Source organism: Pristis pectinata, chromosome 22, assembly GCF_009764475.1.
Source record: "Pristis pectinata isolate sPriPec2 chromosome 22, sPriPec2.1.pri, whole genome shotgun sequence".
Classification (NCBI taxonomy): domain Eukaryota; kingdom Metazoa; phylum Chordata; class Chondrichthyes; order Rhinopristiformes; family Pristidae; genus Pristis; species Pristis pectinata.
Genome location: NC_067426.1, coordinates 34,607,841 through 34,627,325, shown reverse-complemented (window position 1 = coordinate 34,627,325; position 19,485 = coordinate 34,607,841). Strand labels below are relative to the sequence as shown.

At 54.9% G+C, this 19,485-nt stretch overlaps 1 protein-coding gene across 2 annotated transcripts in view; it reads left to right on the top strand.

Moving 5' to 3' along the window:
* col16a1 (collagen, type XVI, alpha 1) overlaps positions 1–19,485 on the top strand; it is a 212,184-nt gene that overhangs the window by 122,187 nt on the left and 70,512 nt on the right. For both annotated transcript variants that reach the window (XM_052036512.1, XM_052036513.1), the window contains exons 25-35: positions 2,448–2,501; positions 3,339–3,392; positions 5,193–5,321; positions 6,759–6,866; positions 8,044–8,166; positions 8,499–8,552; positions 8,649–8,690; positions 10,007–10,042; positions 14,269–14,322; positions 15,843–15,911; positions 17,013–17,066. In XM_052036512.1, the coding sequence (XP_051892472.1) occupies positions 2,448–2,501; positions 3,339–3,392; positions 5,193–5,321; positions 6,759–6,866; positions 8,044–8,166; positions 8,499–8,552; positions 8,649–8,690; positions 10,007–10,042; positions 14,269–14,322; positions 15,843–15,911; positions 17,013–17,066 (777 nt within the window). The remainder of the gene's footprint in view (positions 1–2,447; positions 2,502–3,338; positions 3,393–5,192; positions 5,322–6,758; positions 6,867–8,043; positions 8,167–8,498; positions 8,553–8,648; positions 8,691–10,006; positions 10,043–14,268; positions 14,323–15,842; positions 15,912–17,012; positions 17,067–19,485) is intronic.

Genomic DNA, 19,485 nt, shown 5'->3' with positions numbered 1-19,485 from the left:
TTCTCCACTGCCAGGAGAATTCCAAGCACAAACTGGAGGAACAGCACCTCGTTTTCCATCTTGGAACTTTGCAGCCTAACGGCATGAACATTGAATTCTCTCACTTTAGGTAATCCCCACTGACCTTCTCCACAACACCCACCCCCCCCCCAGTGCTTCTTCTCTTCTTCCTTCTCCTAGCCTATCTCTCTTTGAAGTACCCCCTTTTCCCTTTCTCTCCTTCCCTTTGACCCATCCCCCGGTGGATCTGCTCTCCCCTCCTCCCCCGCACCTGCCTATCACTATCCCTTACCTGCATCGACCTATCACCACCCTATGCCCACCCCGCCTCCCCTCTTCTGTCCACCTATCACTGCTCTGCTTTTCCCTCCCATATATCGGGCTTCCCCTTTTCCTACCTTCAGTCCTGAAGGGTCCCGACCCCAAACGTTGACCGCCTGCTTCTCTCCACGGATGCTGCCTGGCCTGCTGAGTTCCTGCAGCGTCATCGTGTTTTTCATCTCTTCTGCAAATGACAATTGATGCAAGGTCAGTTGTTAATGTCAAACCAGGGTTCAGTTCGCCAAGGGGACGAGAGTATGCGAACAAAGTCAGGTTCTTGAATCAAGGGAGGGATCAGCCACAATCTCAGAAGGTAATTGAGAAATGAAATCCCTTTCTCCTGTCCCTCGGTCCCTGACTTCCTGCAGTCAGAGAGTTTGGTGGAGCGTTGTTATAGGGCTCTCTCCATTCAATGTTGAACTCATGATGTGCCTGCCAAAGGAGTGTTCGATGGAGTCACAAACTGTAGAAACGGGCCTTTCCCCCCTTCAAGTCCACACTGGCAATCAGGCACCCACTTACATCAATCCCACCTTCCATGCTATTCTCCCCTCAACCCCTCAGATCTACCACACATGCAGGTGGTAGGGGCTGTTTGCAATGGTGTTCATCTGTGAACCAGTGTATGATACAGGAAGAAGAGCTTCCTCAGTGGCCCCTCAGGGGATCCCGTGTGTCACAGACGGTGTGAACGAGGTTCTCATCTGAAGTATTGTGGGTGCGTTTTGCGGTCGTTAGTTAACGTTATTTGCTGTGGTTAGAATCTGCATAGTTTTATCTACTTTCTGTATTAGTTGTAGTTTTGACACTGGATGTCCTTTGGTAGTGCTTTTGGCGAATAAACGTTGGTAAAATAAAAAGGAGCTTCCTCAGGGCTGACGCCTCATGGCTGGCTGGCAGACTGCTCTGGGGAGGAGGGACATGTGGGATGGGGGAGAGAAGGGAGAGTGTTCTCTCTCTGAGACTGAAATGGGAAGCTGAAAATCTTTCTTGATATGTGAGTCTGCTTCCAGAGCCAGAGGTCACAGGGAAGGCGGTGCTATAGTCAGTGCCTCGTTTCCGTGGGTGCTCTCTGCAAAGGCATGGACACAGTGAAGTTTGGAGATTGGGATACCCCATCCTCTCTTTGGAATAGTTCCTGGGCAGGAGCCTATGACGGTCCTGATTACACAGGTCAGCCAGCCTCAGAGTATCAGGGAGTAGGTGGGTGTCCACGAAAGCAGACCTTAGAATCTTGCCCGTCTGCATTCGGCAGTTCCCCAGGACCAAAGGAAAAGGAAATCCCATATTTAAGACCGTGTGGATTTTGACTGGAATGGAGTAGTGGAGGGCAGGAACCCCTCCATGAGGTACGCCACCTCCGCCAGGACTGGTGAGACTGGTCAAGTACTGAGCGGGTTCTGGAAGAGGCACGTTTTCTGAAGGAGCCGCAGGTACCAATACCTGTTGGACCTTAGCTGTGGCTCGGTGATCAGCAATCTCACTCAATGCCACAGGTTGTGGGCCGGTGCTCCCACCTGACCTGATCACAGTGATCCCACCCGGAGCCATCGCCTGTGCAACTGCATCCCAGTCAGGGCCAGCATTCATTTTTACTTGGTGTTAAGGTAGTGAATGTCGCTGTTCGGAGAGGTTTGGTGTTTCCGTACGTGAATCACAGAAAGTAATCTCTGTGATTTAACAAGAAAAAAGGGCTTGCAGCGGAGGTGGAGACCCACACTTGGACCTGAGGTACTGGGTGCAATTCTGTGGTCCTTACCCCACAGCAGGAGGTACCTGCTGCACAGTGGGCATCACAAGGTCTCATCTGGTTGTTTCCTGGGCTTCGAGGCTGAGGTAGCAGTCGATACTGACAGGACATTGTGCTAGTTGTCCCTGCCTCTCTCTGCACCACCACAGATAATGGGGAGAATCCGCAGGGAAATTCAACCCATGCCATAGTTGGTGCTTACTGCCAGTCATTCCCAGATAGCTCTGTGTGGGATCTTGCTGTGCAAACACCATCTGGTACCAGTGTTGTTACTTCAGCAGCATCTCCAGGGAGTCCTGCGGTTGCTTCAGAAACGCGTCTTTCTTTCATCTTTCCATCTTCAGCACCGTTTACCACTGTCTTTTGGTGTTGACAGGGCAAGCGTGGTCCCCAGGGTCTCCCCGGACATGAGGGCGAGAAGGGAAACAAGGTGAGTGCCCTGCTGCAGTCCCTTCCTCCCACCCCCATCACAAACACGGCCTGCTCCTCCCGAGGTGTGACCTTCGCCTTCCCCACCGCTGTCCTCCTGCCCACACAAGTCGCAGGTGTACGAAGGCCTGAGTGTGTCAGCAGCGAGGCATTCAAACACTTCAGTCTGAATGACCACCGGCACATCTCACTCACAGGAGAACCAAGGTTTACACTGCAGAGAGCGCAGACTGAATGTTGTCGTACACTGTACTCTACGCAGTCCCAGCACACTCTGTACACTGTACTCTACGCAGTCCTAGCTCACTCTGTACTGTACTCTACACGGTCCCAGCACACTCTGTGTACTGCACTCTACGTAGTCCCAGCTCACTCTGTACTCTACGCAGTCCCAGCATACTCCATCCACTGCACTCTACGCAGTCCCAGCACACTCTGTACACTGCACTCTATGCAGTCCCAGCTCACTCTGTACACTGCACTCTACGCAGTCCTAGCTCACTCTGTACACTGCACTCTACGCAGTCCCAACTCAGTCCCTATGCTGCACATATCTATTTACCCTTCTTCATGCTGAATGTGTGTGAGACAGTGTGAGGGGAATCTGGATGGGGTGTGTGAGACGGGGAGGGAGATGCAGTGGGATGGGGGTGTGAGGAGCCACTAGAACATGATAAAGTCAAACAGCCCTCCCCAGCAGCGGTCTCTGGTCCGTGGGGTTTGAGAGCGGGGGAGGTGGGGAAGTGGTTTTAGGGTGTTATTTTAATGGGTCGTATGATATCTTATCGCTTTGCATGAATGAGGGCGTTGTGCTGAGGTTTGACATTCTGTTTTGAAGGGGGACCGCGGAGACCCAGGCATCATGGGACCCCAGGGGGTGAAAGGAGAAAAGGTTTGTGCCAGAACTTTTCGCATCCGGAACCTGCTTTATTCAATGCGGGGTTGTCAGTGGCAACCAGGGGTCAGTGTTTCCACACTCACCTCTGGGGCAGAATCTCATGGGTTCACCTCCCCCTCCAGAGGTCTCAGCTGCTGCTGTACTGGGGCAGAGCTGTCTTGGCCGAGGTGATGAGCTGTCTGCTCTCTCTCAGGTGGGCAGGAGAGGCCCCGCCGTGTTAGTACAGAAAGCTAATTCTCCCCTCTGTTCCGGCCCTCGGCCCTCTCTCCGCATTGTCACGTGGAGGTTAGTCCAGTTGTCACCTGATCGTCATCTGCGGAACCCCGCTGTGTCCAGGTGGGTCACCGTGTCCCCCTCACAAGACTCCCGGGCGGCTGAGAAATTCCATTTATTGCTTCGAATGATAGAACTCCCCCAGCACGGAAGGAGGCCATTTGGCCCATTCATCATGTGCTGCCCAGGGGTTGGAGAGTTCAGGGCTGAGACTGCATGGTTTATCTAGCCAGGGAGTGATCAGAGAGGGAGGCAGATGAGGACCACTCTGTGGCTGATGGGTGTGTGAAGTGATGGAGGGGGCGGGAGCTGAGAAACACAGAGGGTTGGAGTACGGCCTTGGGCGAGGGCCTGAAGAGACAACAAACGGATGCCGGGGAATACAGGTTAAAAGTCAGGCAGGTGAGGAGAGTTGAGGAGGAATGGAAGGGGGTGGCTGTGGGTGCGGCCCGCTGGGAACTGCTGCCCACAGGGGACAGATCCGTGTGTAACTGGAAGGGAGCTGTGCGAGGGACGGTGGAGCAGCTGCGAGGACGCACATAGGAATCACCAAACACCTCGTACAGATGGAACAGTGCGAGAAGTCCAGTGGGCTTTTGGCCTTATCTGAAGCGGCTGTAGGTGCTGACGGCCGTCAGCCTGTCCACGGATGTCAGCCACTGTGGTTGCTGCAGGGAGTCGAACCGGCGCAGGGCAGAGTGCTCCCTGAGCACGCGCTGAACTCCCTTCTCCCTTGGTCTGGGTCACCTGGACCTCTCCACCTCCCCCACCCCACTCATAGTCCGTTCACGGAGACAGTCCCAGAGAGCTGGAAGTGAATGTCTGCCGTCCTATGGGTTGGTATTGAAGTGCAGACAGACAGAGAGACCCTGGGGCAGTCTCTGGTCTGTCATGTTGGTGCAACAGGCCCCTGCCCAGTGTGGGTGAGATACAGGCTCTGGGAGGGGCCTAACTGTGGGTGTAGGAGGGGCTTACAGTGGGTGTGGGAGGGGCTTACAGTGGGTGTGGGAGGGGCCTAACTGTAGGTGTGGGAGGGGCTTTACTGAGGGTGTGGGAGGGGCCTTAGATGGTGTGGGAGGGGCTTACTGTGGGTGTGGGAAGGGCCTTACTGAGGGTGTAGCAGGGACCTTACTGAGGGTGTGGGAGGGGCTTGGTGTGGGTGTGGGAGGGGCCTTACTGTGGGTGTGGGAGGGGCCTTAGAGGGTGTGGGAGGGGCCTTAATGAGGGTGTGGGAGGGGCTTAGAGGGTGTGGGAGGGGCCTTACTATGGGTGTGGGAGGGGCCTGAGACGGTGTGGGACGGGCCTTACTGAGGTGTAGGTGGGGCATTAGAGGGGGTGGGAGGGGCTTACTGTGGTTGTGGAAGGGGTGGGAGGGCAGAGAGGGGAGGGGGGTGGGGAGGGGTGGGAGGGGCGGAGAGGGGCAGGGAGGGGTGGGAGTGGCGGCAGGGCCCTCCCTGCTGCTGGGGGTGACTGTCGGTGCAGAACCCATGTACAACTCATTCCTTACTCTTCGCTGTGCAGGGTGAAGGGTGTGGACCTTGCTTCACTGCCCCACCTGGCCAGCTCACTGCAGCTTCCCCAGACGTGGATTTACCCGAGGCAGGGCCTGCAGACCATCAGGATAGATTCAGAGGTCAGCCCGGCAGACCGGTGAGTGAGCGCAGTCATGGCATCGACCAGACCTCACGGGGCTGAGGTGGTCCCACGGAGAAAGGACAGTCACTGCACAGGACAGTGGAGCCCTGTGTACCCTGTGCACCCAGCACTGGCACCAAACGCTGACTGATGTCACACTGGGGTGAACAGTGGCCACCACAGCAAAGAGCTCCTCTGTCCCCGCGCCCTCGGAAGTTACCAGTTTGATACCAACTGGTGCACCTCCTGGGACTGTTCACACATGGTTCCTGGTGTCTGTCTGACCCCACTCTCCGTGGGTGGGTTTGGACCCAAATCCCAGTGAGGTAAAACCAGTACTTTACTGCCACTGGATGTTGCACCAGGGCCTGGTCAACCTCGGTTGAATTTCTGTCCCCCTCAAAGTGTGGTAAAGGTTTGAGTGGGAGCTCAGGGGAGGGTCCGTAACTGTCCACCTGTTGGAGGATGCAGTCTCTTCATCAGATGTGGATGTGGGGCGGATGACGGGGGACCACCACTGGGGACCATCACTGGGACCACCACCACTGGGGACCATCACTGGGACCACCACCACTGGGGACCGCTGGGACCACTACCACTGGGGACCACTGGGGACCACCACCGCTGGGGATCACCACCACTGGGACCACTGCCACTGGGGACCACCACCACTGGGGACCACCACTGGGGACCACTGCCACTGGGGACCACTGCCACTGGGGGACTACCACTGGGGAACCAGTACCACTGGGGACCAGTACCACTGGGAACTACCACTGGGGACAGATCTGTGTATAAATGGAAGGGAGTCACGAAACACTTGGGGCAGATGTAACAGTATAAGAAGTGTAATGGGCTCCTGGCCTTTGTCTGAAGATAGTTGGGGATCTGCTACAGTTCTGGATAAAACCCACTCACGCCTGGTCCAGTTCTGGAGCTCAGCACCCATTGGTTGGGAATCCATGGAATGGTGGGAAGGGTTAAACTACCGAGCCAGGGCTGGAGGACCGGGTGTGTGTTCCACCAACACGTGAAGGGTGGTGCATAGTGTGGGGGCAGGCGTGACAGTATTGTCCATGGGGGCTGCCTGCACCACGTCCCCACCAGCAGCCCCTTGACCATCACGGGTGACAAATGCTCACCCCTGGCTCGGGCCACTGCAGGACCAGTGACCTGACTGGTGGGTGAGAGAGGGTGGCGCACAGGGGGCGAGGTGACCCCTGACCTCTGCCGGATCCAAAACCAATTCCTCCCTCCCGCTGGAGATCCAGGCCACTCAGCCGGGGCAAGGCGAACTCCTGCCCTTCCCTGGGGCTTTGGTGAGGGTCCTGGGCTGTCTCCCTGCACAGGGTGGGGGTGAGCTGGTGCTCAGGGGAGGTCGGCAGTGGACCTGAAGGCTCTGGAGTAGATACTTATTAAAACATGGAGGTAACGATGAATTCCCTCACTCAGGGCGATCCTGGTCCAAAGGGAGATACAGGAGAGCCGGGTACCATGGGAATTCCAGGAATCCCCGGAAAACCAGGATTACGAGGTTTCCATGGGCTGAAGGGTGAAAAGGTGAGTCAACGATTTCCTGTTGCCTTTATCTGAGCAGGTAGTGCCGATCCCAGCAGGTAGAGGCAATCCCAGCAGGTAGAGATGATCCCAGCAGGTAGAGCCGATCCCAACAGGTGGTGCTGATCCCAGCAGGTAGTGCCAATCCCAGCAGGTAGAGCTATCCCAGCAGGTAGTGCCAATCCCAGCAGGTGTTCCCAATCCCAGCAGGTAGAGCCGATCCCAGCAGGTGGAGCCAATCCCAGCAGGTAGAGCCAATCCCAGCAGGTAGAGCTATCCCAGCAGGTAGTGCCAATCCCAGCAGGTGTTCCCAATCCCAGCAGGTAGAGCCGATCCCAGCAGGTAGAGCCAGTCCCAGTAGGTAGAGCCAATCCCAGCAGGTAGAGCTATCCCAGCAGGTAGAGTCAATCCCAGCAGGTAGTGCCAATCCCAGCAGGTGTTCCAGATCCCAGCAGGTAGAGCCAATCCCAGCAGGTGCTCAATCACTGCAGGTGTGCTAGTTTGGTCAGACTGCACCTGACTCACCAGACTAATTGGAATCAGTAGGATCAGAATCAGGTTTAGGATCACTGTCATACATGGTGACATTTGCCGTTTTGCAGCAACAGTACAGTGCAGGACATAAAGACTTCAAAATTATGATCACCTCTTGACTCTGAGGTGGGTTGGGAAGGAAGTGTTGAACTGCAGCTCAGTGCCTCCATGTCCTAGGCCTCCAGTTTTCCATTAGGCACTCTTGGTACAGTGCCAGCCCAGGCACACAGCGGCTCAGTCACTCCATGTGTCAGGGCCAGCCGTGACTGGACGCACCCGTGGCCTCTGCTGCTCTCTGAGGAAGGATTCACCAACTGCTCCTGTTCAGTGATTCTCAGCGCTGCCTCTGCTGACCCTTGGCTCAGGTGGAGGTGCTGGGAGGCTTGGTGGTCCGTGTAGTGAAGGCGAGAGGTGCCCGGACACTGACCCAGGACTGTCCATACTGTCTCCACACACCACCAGACACCTCTACATCTGGCCAGACACTGGGTCACCAGATCGCCGCATCCCGCTGTTACTGTCCAAACCCTTCAGTGTGCTCCTTTTTCACCAACACATCCAATAATCCGGTTGTTCCTTTGGGATGGGTGGTCCCTGACGGGGAGTGTTCCTGATTCAGCTGTGCTCTTCCGGTTGTCTTGTGCAGGGGGATCAGTGTGAGGTCTGCCCCACAATTCCAGACGACTTCAAAGACGTGATCGGACTTCCAGGGAAACCAGGCCCCCGAGGGGATCCTGGACCCCCTGGGATGGGCAAACCCGGAAAACATGTAAGTCATCAGTGAAATTGGCCTCTCACGTGTACAGTCTGCCGTCTGGAGTGAGTGTGTGTGTGTGTGAGAATGTGGGAGAGTGTGCGAGTGTGTGTGTGTGTGTGTGTTTGTGTGTCTGTGTTCAGTGTATGTGTGCGTGCGTGCATTTGGTGTGTGGGTGTGGGTGTCCGTCCATGTGTGTGTGTGTGTGTGTGTGAGATCAGGGTGTGTGTGTGTGCACGTGTGTATGTCTGTGTTCAGTGTGTGTGTGTGTATGTGTGTGTGTGTGTGCACGTGTGTGTGTGGGGTGTGTACTACTTTCACAGCCTGGTGTTTCTGCACTGCCACAGGGTCTCCCAGGTCTGCAGGGACTGGCGGGCACTCCGGGTCTGAAGGGAGAGAAGGTCAGTGTGAGCCCGTCACGCGGAGTTTGAAGGATCTTTGTGCTGACAGCTGCATGCGATGTGTGTGTTAATGCCGTGATCCTGTTCTATCAACAGGGGCAGAGGGGACCCCCTGGGGTCGGACAGCCCGGGCTGCCGGTGAGTTCACCTCAGCTTATCTCCTCCTCGGGCAGTCCCTGGGGGCCGGGGGGTGACTCACCCTCGGTTAGTGAGGTTTGGGGTGGCTGTTGAGGCTGATGTGGGAAGCACAGACCGTTCCACCGATGGGGAGGGGACTGAGTGGGCAGTTTGTGATGTGGTGAGTTCCTTTCATGACCTACTCCGGCCCCCGTGTTCTCCCGGTGCGGACCCACCCCAGACGTTACGGAGCTGTCCATCCACCAAACCGCCCAAGAGGTTCACAGTGCAATGGTCACACACCTGGAGAACGGACCACGTCAGGAGGGTCTCGGGCAGGGCCTACAGAGGGCCGAATGGACGGGGACGGAGGCAGAGAGGTTCGGGAAGGAATTCCGGATCCAAGACTCGAACTGGTGAAGGCACAGAACCAGTGGTGGGGGGGCGAGGGGATGTCAGGGGTCCAGGGGAGGCCAAACCTGCTGCAGATGCCCTGCGGAGTGGAAGAGCTGGGGGCTTGTGGGGGGTGTGGTGTGGGGTGTGGGGGAGTATGGGGACGTGGGGCTTCAGAACTGGAGGTCTGCAGTGCCGGGGAGTGTTGGGCTGGGTGAGGTTACGAGGACAGTGAGGGTGAAAAAAGTGGATGAGAATTTTGGCAACGCTGCCCTCCCACACCGAGCATCTGGGGCAACGTGAATGAGAAGTTACTCGACACACTCAACGAGTCAGGCTGCATCTGTGGGAAGAGAAACCAAGTCAACGTTTCAGTGAAAAACCCCTGGTCAGAAGTGCGGGTGCAGCGGGCATGGTTGGGAGTGAGGGCCACAGGAACAGTGGGGTGTTGTGTGCTCAGTGGTGCGGAGCAGGCGGAAGGCTGCGGCCAGGCCTGGAGAACCCTGTACAGTGAGGTGGAGAGTGACAGGGGCTTGGCTGAGGGAACTGGGGTAGTGCAGATGGGTGGGGCTGAGAGGGACGAGGGTGGCCTCACAGGGGAGCTGGGGAGAGGGTGGGGTCTGGTGTTCGAGGGGAGGGGGAGGTGTGTGGTGTTATAGTGTGTGGTTTTCTCTCTCTCTCTCTCTCTCCCCCACCTCTCCCCCCTCATTCTTGGTGTGTTCTTCCTGGGTCCCTCTGTCTGTTTCTGTGTACCTCTCCCTCTCTCCTTCTCTGTCCTCTCCCTCTCTGTGTCGTTGCTGTCTCTTGTTTATCCTATTTCCGCGTCTCCATCTGCCGGAGATCGTGCTAACTGGGATTCGGCGGTGGAAGTTTCTCGTGTGACAGCTCTTGTTATTCCAGAGTGGACGTTTAAATGACTCACCTTTAAATATTCCTGTTTTCAGGGGAAGGACGGCACAGTGGGGAAACCAGGAGAGCCGGTGAGTAAATCCCTGCCATGTTCCCAGTCCGAGTGGCAGCTGCCCTCGACCCGTGCTGGGGAGAGACACTTGCTCACCTGAGGCAGGATAACATTGCCCAGGATCCCACTGCTTGTGTTCATGGGCCTGTACATGGAGCGCTGTCCTGTGGTTTCATGGGCCTGTACATGGAACGCTGGCCTGTGTTCATGGGGCCTGTAACATGGAGTGCGGGGCCTGCATTCATGGGCCTGTACATGGAGTGCTGGCCTGCGTTCATGGCCTGTACATGGAGCGCTGGGGCCTGTGTTTATGAGCTGGTAAAAAAATTGGGGGGGGGTTGGGGGGAGCCGCTGTATCCCAGAGCTGGCCTGTGTTCAATGGCCTGTACATGGGTGGCTCATAACAGCACAGTCCGCAGTCCCTTTGGCCCACCATATCCATGCTGACCATCAAGTACCTTTCTATCCCAATCCCATGTGTCCACTAGCACTCGTGCCCCGTTGCCTCCTCTGCCTTGGCGATTCAAGGTGTGGCTCATTCGAGAACACCTTAGTTCTTAAATGGTGTGAGAGTCCTCTGCCTCCACCGTCGCTCTGGTCGTATGTTCCAGAGCGCAACCCACTCTCTGGGTGAAAAACATCTCCTCAGATCCCCTCTAACCCTCTTACTCCACACCGTGAACCTGTGGCCTCTGGCTTAGGCATCTCTGTAATGGCAAAATGTATCACTGTCCACCCTATCTGTACCCCTCCTAACTTTGTATCTCTCTGTCATGTCCCCCCTTCACCTCCACACAAACCCGGCCTATCGAGTCTCCTCAGAACTGAAACCCAAAACACTCCATCCCATCCTGGTGAACCTCCTCTGCACCCTCTCCAGTTCCGTCACGTCCTTCCCACAGTGTGGCGGCTGGAACTGCCCGCAACACTCCAGCTGTGGCCTGACCAACGTTTTATAAAGGTGTACCTTGATTTTCATGCTCTGACTATTGAAGGCCAGCATCCTTCTCCCTCCTTTACCACGTTATGTACCTTTGCTGCCACCTTAGTGGATCTATGGATGTGTGCATCAAGGTCCCTCCGTTCCTAAGTACCCCGAGGGCCCTACCCTTGTTCGTCCTCCACGATGCATCACCTTGCACTATCAGGGGTAAATATCATCTGGCATCGCTCCGGCCAATGCACCAGCTGAGCGATATCACCCTGTAACCTAAGAGTGTCCTCCTCACAGTCAACCATTCCACAGATCTTTGTGCCATCTGCAAATGTTCCCTGGTTATTTTCTTGCTCTTGATATACTCATAAAATGCCTGGGGATATTCCTGCCAGTGAGATTTCACAGCCTCTCTTTCACCTCCTCATTTAGAACATAAAACATAGAACAATTACAGCACAATTCAGGCCTTTCGGCCCACAAAGCTGTGCCGAACATGTCCCTATCCTAGAAATTACTAGGCTTACCCATAGCCCTCTATTTTACTCAGCTCCATATACCGATCTAACAGTCTCTTGAAAGACCCTATCGTATCAGCCCCCACCACAATTTCTGGCAGCCCATTCCACACACTCACCACTCTCTGAGTAAAAATTTATTTTTTACGTACCCTGCCTGACACATTCTAAACCCCTGATGGGCCTTCCGCATTCCCATTCACTTCTCTGTATCTGCCAGATGCTTCCTTTTCTTTATCAAACCTTCGAGATCCTTTGACATCCAGGGATCCCTGGACTTGTCTTCATTGCCTTTCACCCTTACGGGAACACTATTTCACTTTTAAAAGACTCCCAACTATCAGATGTAGATTTATCTGTAAGTCACTGGTCCCAGTCTATTTTGCCAGGTCCTGTCTTATGGTATTGAAGTTGGCCTTCTCGCAATTCAGGACCTTAATTTCTGGATCATCCTTATGTCTTTCCATAGCTACGTTGAAACTTACAGGGTTATGCTCACCCTCCCTAAAATGCTCATCCACTGACACTTCATCTACTTAGTCCCCTAAAGTTAGGCCCAGTGCTGCCCATCCTCTCAGAGGACCAGCTACATTGTTCAGAGAGCTCTCCTGAAGCACTTTAAAAATTCCAGCTGGTCTAACCCATTCACCCAGTTAAATTTGGGAAAGTTGAGGAGGTAACGAAGATAATTAATGAAAGCAGTGCGATAAATATGGTTTACATGGTCTTCAGTAGGCCTGGTAGGGTAGTAAGGGAGGTTAAGGGACAAGAGATCTGAGATATGTTAGCAAACTGGATCCCAAACTGGCTTGGTGATTGGAGGCAGAGGGTAGAGGTGGATGGCTGCTTGTCTGACTGAAAATCTGTAACATGGTGTACTGCAGGGATCAGCGCTGGGACCTTTGTTCTTTGTAACATACATATAAATTGGATGAGAATAGAGATGGTCTGATTAGTTTGTGGACAACACAAAAATTGAGGGAGTCATTTATAATGAAGGAGCTCGTCTAAGGATACAGCAGGACGTAGATCAGCTGGAAAGTTGGGCAGAGGGGTGACAGGGTGGAACTTAATCCAGGCAAGTGTGAGGTAACGCACTTTGGGAAGTCAACTTCTGGTAGGACACATGGACAAAATGACAGGTACCTTAGTCGCTTTGATGTACAGAAGGACCTTGGGGTGCAAGTTCATAGCTCCCCTGAAAGTGGCAACACAGTGAAGAAGGCATTGAGCGTGCTTGCCTTAATAGGCCAAGGCATTGAGTATAAGAGTTGGGACGCCACGTTGCAGTTGTCCAACACATTGGTTAGTCCGCACTTGGAGTATTGAGTACAGTTCTGGTCACCACACCGCAGGAAGGATGTGGTAGCAATAGAGAGAGTGCAGAAGAGATTCACCAGGGTGTTGCCGGGAATGGAGGGCTGTGGTTATATGGAGAGATTGGATTGGAGAGATTGACTGTAGGTCAGGAGCTGCAGCTGGACTCACTTCCTGCACACGTGGTCACCAGGAACAATGGAAGTGTTCCTGATTTCCCATGTAGTTCATGAGGATCATTCCACAGCGACAAGATCTCCTGCCGTAGGTAACCCTTCGATTATCTTCGTACTCGAATCGAAGGGAGAACAAATTATGCCAGGCATTTAGTCCACCATTACACAACCTCTTACAGTCTGAAGTCCCTACTTTTTGCATCGCACACAGAACACTGAGTCCCAGTGCTGGTGTACGGAGGGAGCACTGTCTGGGCCGAGGATGCTGTGTGTTTAGTGCTGGGCATGAGAATGACGAGCGGTTCTGTGGTCCGTGGCTGGCTGGCTGCCCCTGGTCACCTGTCCTGGTACTTCTGCCTGGTGTTCCACTGGAAGTGTACAGGTTGACACAGCCTCCATTCCCTCCAGCCCCCCTCAACCCTCCCCTCCACACCTCCATCCTCCCCTCCACCAATGCCTCAGAGGGCAGTGGAGGCCAATTCTCTGGGCACTTTCAAGAAGGAGCTAGATAGGTTTCTTATAGATAGGGGAATCAAGGGATATGGGGACAAGGCAGGAACAGGATATTGATTGTTGAGGATCAACCATGATCTCAAAATGGCGGTGCAGACTCGAAGGGCCGAATGGTCTACTTCTGCTCCTATTGTCTATTGTCTATTGTCTAATGTCAGTAGTCCTGTTTCCCCCCCCCCCACTTTCCTAAATCACGAGGTCACCCCCGAGGTGCAGAAGCCATTCCAGGATCCATTGAGATGTGGTAGCTGGTAACTGGGCAGGATTTGTCCATTTAGGACTCAGCGGTGAAGAAGTTTCTTTACCCAGTGAGGTGAACCATTGGAGCTCTCCACCCAAGAGAACAGCAGGTTTGATACTGAGTGTGCTCCAGCTGGAGGTGACAGACTTTTGGATAGCAAGGAAATCGAGGTCACAGGGTTAGTGCAAGAGGCACTGCAATCAAAGGGCTTATTGAATGGCTGCCCCCTGCTTTACATTGTGTCCCGACGTGTGACGTGAAGCCCAGGTGGTGCGGCCAAGGGGGAGCCGGTGAGATCCCCCATCTTAAGTCCCAGTGCGAGAGTTTTGAGTGTTGCCTGGGCTGTGGGCAGTGCCGGTGTGTGTGGCCAAACCCCAGCTGCAGCCCTCACATTCCGGAACCTTCCACCACTTCTTCTCTCCTCAATGAACAGATAGCTGGGCCATTTCTGCATGTTCCCTCCTGTTCACCGCGTGGGCTGACCCTCGAGCGTGCTCACTCACCGCAACCTTGTGCTTTCCCGCCACCCCCCCCCACCCCCCGCAGGGTGAACCTGGAGTGCCTGGGATACCCGGATCAGAAGGACCGAAAGGCAGCAAGGTCAGTTCGTCCCCTCCACTCATGTCTCACTCCACTGTCACCCCCAGTTCAGGAGCCTCAGTCAGTGTGGGACCCCCAGTGTTGGACCCCCAGTGTGGAAGATTGGGTCAGTATGGGACCCCCAGTGTGGGAGACTGGGTCAGTACGGGACCTCCAGTGTGGGAGACTGGGTCAGTGTGGGACCCCAGTGTGGAAGATTGGGTCAGTGTGGGACCCCAGTGTGGGAGACAGGGTCAGTGTGGGACCCCCAGTGTGGGAGACTGGGTCAGTATGGGACCCCCAGTGTGGGAGACTGGGTCAGTGTGGGACCCCTAGTGTGGGACCCCCAGTGTGGGAGACTGGGTCTGTATGGGACCCCCAGTGTGGGAGACTGGGTCAGTGTGGGACCCCAGTGTGGGAGACAGGGTCAGTGTGGGACCCCCAGTGTGGGAGACTGGGTCAGTGTGGGACCCCTAGTGTGGGACCCTCAGTGTGGGAGACTGGGTCAGTATGGGACCCCCAGTGTGGGAGACTGGGTCAGTGTGGGACCCCTAGTGTGGGACCCCCAGTGTGGGAGACTGGGTCAGTGTGGGACCCCTAGTGTGGGACCCCCAGTGTGGGAGACTGGGTCAGTGTGGGACCCCTAGTGTGGGACCCCCAGTGTGGGAGACTGGGTCAGTATGGGACCCCCAGTGTGGGAGACTGGGTCAGTGTGGGACCCCTAGTGTGGGACCCTCAAGTGTGGGAGACTGGGTCAGTATGGGACCCCCAGTGTGGGAGACTGGGTCAGTGTGGGACCCCTAGTGTGGGACCCCCAGTGTGGGAGACTGGGTCAGTGTGGGACCCCTAGTGTGGGACCCCCAGTGTGGGTGACTGGGTCAGTATGGGACCCCCAGTGTGGGAGACTGGGTCAGTGTGGGACCCCTAGTGTGGGACCCCCAGTGTGGGAGACTGGGTCAGTGTGGGACCCCTAGTGTGGGACCCCCAGTGTGGGAGACTGGGTCAGTGTGGGACCCCTAGTGTGGGACCCCCAGTGTGGGAGACTGGGTCAGTATGGGACCCCCAGTGTGGGAGACTGGGTCAGTGTGGGACCCCAGTGTGGGAGACTGGGTCAGTGTGGGACCCCCAGTGTGGGACCCCTAGTGTGGGACCCCCAGTGTGGGAGACTGGGTCAGTATGGGACCCCCAGTGTGGGAGACTGGGTCAGGGTGGGACCGCCAGTGTTGAACCCCCAGTGTGGGATCCCCAGTGTGGGAGACTAGGTCAGAGTGGGACCCCCAGTAGGACCCCCAGTGTGGGAGACTGGGTCACTGTGGGACCCCCACAGTCTCAGTCAGTGTGGATCTCCCCCAGCCCTACAACTCCTGCTGGTTTCTGATCCTGGGGGTGTTGTTTAAACTGTCAGCCCCTGCCTGGTCTCTGCAGTGACTTGCGGAGGGTTTACTGGGCGTCTCTGAGGCTTCTGATGTGGGGAACAAATTTCCTTTAAATGGACTGAGGCACAAGTTTTCAACCTGCTTGGAGTTTTGTTTACATTACAGGGGCAGGCTGGAGAGCATGGGATTCCGGGACATCCAGGAGCTCCGGGCGTGGGAATACCTGGGATACAGGTCAGTGATCACTCACCCCTCGCAGTCCCACCGTCACTGACCACATGCCAGGGTCAGCACCTCGGAGACCCAGTGAGGAGCAGGGAAAGCTGACAATGTCTGCCACTCCAAGCCTTGCTGAGGGTGCCGCAGGAACTGGGGAGATTTCAAATAAAACACTCCATGCAAATGGAGGCCTAGATCTGGGAGATATCTCCTCCCCCCTCAGAGACCAGCACCTGCTCTGGGACTAGGCAGCGGAGTTAATGGGAGCCTGTCCCTGCTCACACAGTGCAGACAGGGGTTTGCTCTGATTCTGCCCACGCGCAGGCTGTGCTGGGACCACGCTTACAGGAGGCACCTTTTGCTGTGTTCAACCCCCCGCTGTACCTGACCTGGGCCTGTGTTGTGAGTGTTTCACTGTTCCAATCCACACTGTACCTGGGTGTCTGAAAGGTGCAGAAACCCGAGGAACATTCGAGACTTACAGTGAGTTCCAAGGTCCGGGGAGAGGGCTGGAATATGGCATCAAACAACAGAGCAGACATAAAGGGCTGTATGTCCGACCCCTGCTCCCAGCTTCGATGTTTTACAAAACTTTGATAAATCCCTGAAGCTCTCTTCCCGCAGGTACTGATCCCACAGACCCGTGTCTCAGGAACTGTGGTGCTATGAGGGTTCAGGGTGTCCCTTGGTGCTGTTGTGGTCTCTCTGTGTCACCGCACTCGGGGCACCAGTTGTACGCCCACCCCTCCTGCCGCACTCAGCACCCAGCTCCCCTGCACATGAGGCAGTACCGATCCTGTGATGCAGCTCCCTCTTACTGGGTCCAGCCTGTTCAGCTGTAGGATTAATGGCCGTGTTGTGGAGCCGCTCTGGTCTGTGGAAGAACAGGGAGTCTGTGCTGTCTAAGGCAAAGCTGCTCCCACGCACCAGCAGACACCTCTGGTACAGCACCAGCATGGGCAATGGACACCTGGGACCCTGTGGGACCCAATTGCTGTTTTCTCATTGAACAACCACCGCAACGCACTTCTTCAAGCAAATGTCTCATTCCGTCAGAAGAGAGAAGTTACCTGTAATAAATCCCCGCCTGGACTAACTGCAGCTTTTATTTTCCAGGGAAAAGAAGGAGAGACCGGGGCTCCGGGATTACCAGGGAAACGAGGCCTCCCAGTAAGTACTGGTGACATTCTAGTTGGTCGACCTTGCCCACTCACCCTTGCCCTGCCCCTGGGGCTGATGGGTTCACCAGCCCTGGCTGTCCACAGATGGCATGTGTTGGGTGGATGGAGGGTTCTGACATGGGTCGTATCTCAGGCACCGTTGAGGGAAGAGGGGCAAGAACCACAGGGGGTAAACTTGGGGGGAGTGGGAATGGGACTGGGAATGGCTGGAAGAGAAGAACTGGCAGGAGAGCGGAGGCCGGCCTGGATAAGATGAGATCAGATCTCTTTATTGGTCACATGTACATCGAGGCACACAGTGAAATGCACCTTTGCGTAGAGTGTTCTTGGGGGCAGCCCGCAAGTGTCGCCACGCTTCCGGTGTCAACGTAGCATGCCCACAACTTCCTAACCCGTACGTCTTTGGAATGTGGGAGGAAACCGGAACACCCGGAGGAAACCCACACAGACACGGGGAGAACGTACAAACTCCTTACAGACAGCGGCCGGAATTGAACCCGGGTCGCTGGCGCTGTAATAGTGTTACACTAACCGCTACACTACTGTGCCTGCCACAGGTCTGTGTCCCAACATTTCTGGTGTGGATTCAGTGTAACGTTTCCCAGCAGAGAAGTGGGAATGCTGCACACTGAGGTGAAATACCCAGCCACAAACCAAACACCACTGGAATCAATTCAGTCAGCATGGTCAGACCCTTCAGCCCATCGAACCTGTACTGGCTCACGTCTGAACAATCCAGCTTGCCCGCTCCTCCCTCTCTCACTGGCCTGCAAGTTCTTTCCGTTCAGTTCCCTTGTGAGAACTTGCTGAGTCTGCCTTCACAGCACACTCCACTCCCTCACCACTCAGAGGTGTCTACCTCAACCCCTTTAGTCTGTGCCCTCTCGTCCCTGACCTCACTGTCAATGTTCTTCTGGTGAATTCTTTTCTCCGCGTGGAAAGTCTGTTTTGGGAATCTGGCGTCATTTGAACAATGTGACCTGCCAAGGGGGCTGACGGAGTAATTAGGGCCTCGCTATTTCGTGCAGAAGATTCTGAACAAAATCATTCCACAGCCACCCCCTGGGCTGTTTTGTCTGCTGCACACCCCTCTGATCAGTTGTTCACCTTGAAACTAATTCTGGAATCATTTCCCCTCCTTTGCTGTCTCCTCCGACTTGTGAAAGTAATTTTAACTTCCACCCCCAAAACTTTGCCGTAACCCTGTACCCCTCACATCACTGGGACCTCTGACCTTGACCCTGTACCCCTCACATCACTGGGACATCTGACCTTGACCCTGTACCCCTCACATCACTGGGACCTCTGACCTTGACCCTGTACCCCTCACATCACTGGGACCTCTGACCTTGACCCTGTACCCCTCACATCACTGGGACATCTGACCTTGACCCTGTACCCCTCACATCACTGGGACCTCTGACCTTGACCCTGTACCCCTCACATCACTGGGACATCTGACCCTGTACGCCTGACATCACTGGGACCTCCAACCTTAACCCTGTACCCCTCACATCACTGGGACCTCTGACCTTGACCCTGTACCCCTGACATCACTGCAACCTTTGATGTTTACCCTGATGACAACTCCAGTGTTTCCCAAAGACCCGCTGCCTGTTCTGTGTAAACTGTCCAGCTTCACAGTGTGACTTGATTTGGTTTGTTTGAAATGAAGGCTTTTCTTTCTCTGACGACTGCTGTCAGCCACGTTCTCAGTGGTTTCTGAAGTACTTCTGCCACTTACCACTGGGCTGAGGGAAAGTTCTCCGTTCTTCACAGACAGTTTCAATGTAACTGTCAACATTTCAATTTCTTTACCCAGTTCACTCTAACCCACGCTTCCAAGGCATTGATTGTTGGAGGCTTTCTCGTGCCACCCAAGCCCACCCGATTTCTCTCGCTCCTGTCCCTATACTCTTCAGGTTTCTTCGCCACCTCCTCTGTTTCGAGGAGAACAACCCCAGACCACCTACATAACTCTGGGATCACTTCAATAAATCTCTTCTGCACCCTCTCCAAAGTCTTTACATCGTCCTGAAGTGTGGCTCCCAGCTCTGCGCCTGGTCCTCCGGCTGTGGCTGAAGATAAGATTTTATGGAAGTTCATCAGGACTTCCTTGCTCTTCTTCTAAATAATAGCAGTAATGTTGATGCCTCTTCTTACAAACCCCAGGAACCCGTGTGCCTTTTTATCCACTTTCTCAGCCTGCCTGCAACTTTCAAAGAAGAGAGTGCACAATTAAACCATAGAACCATAGAACCATACAGTGTAAAACAGGCCCTTCGGCCCACCATGTTATGCCGTCCATCAGACCACCCTCACACTATCTAACCCTTTCCTCCCGCATATCCCTCTATCTCACATTCCTCCATATGCCTATCTAACAAACTCTTGAACCTGTTCAATGT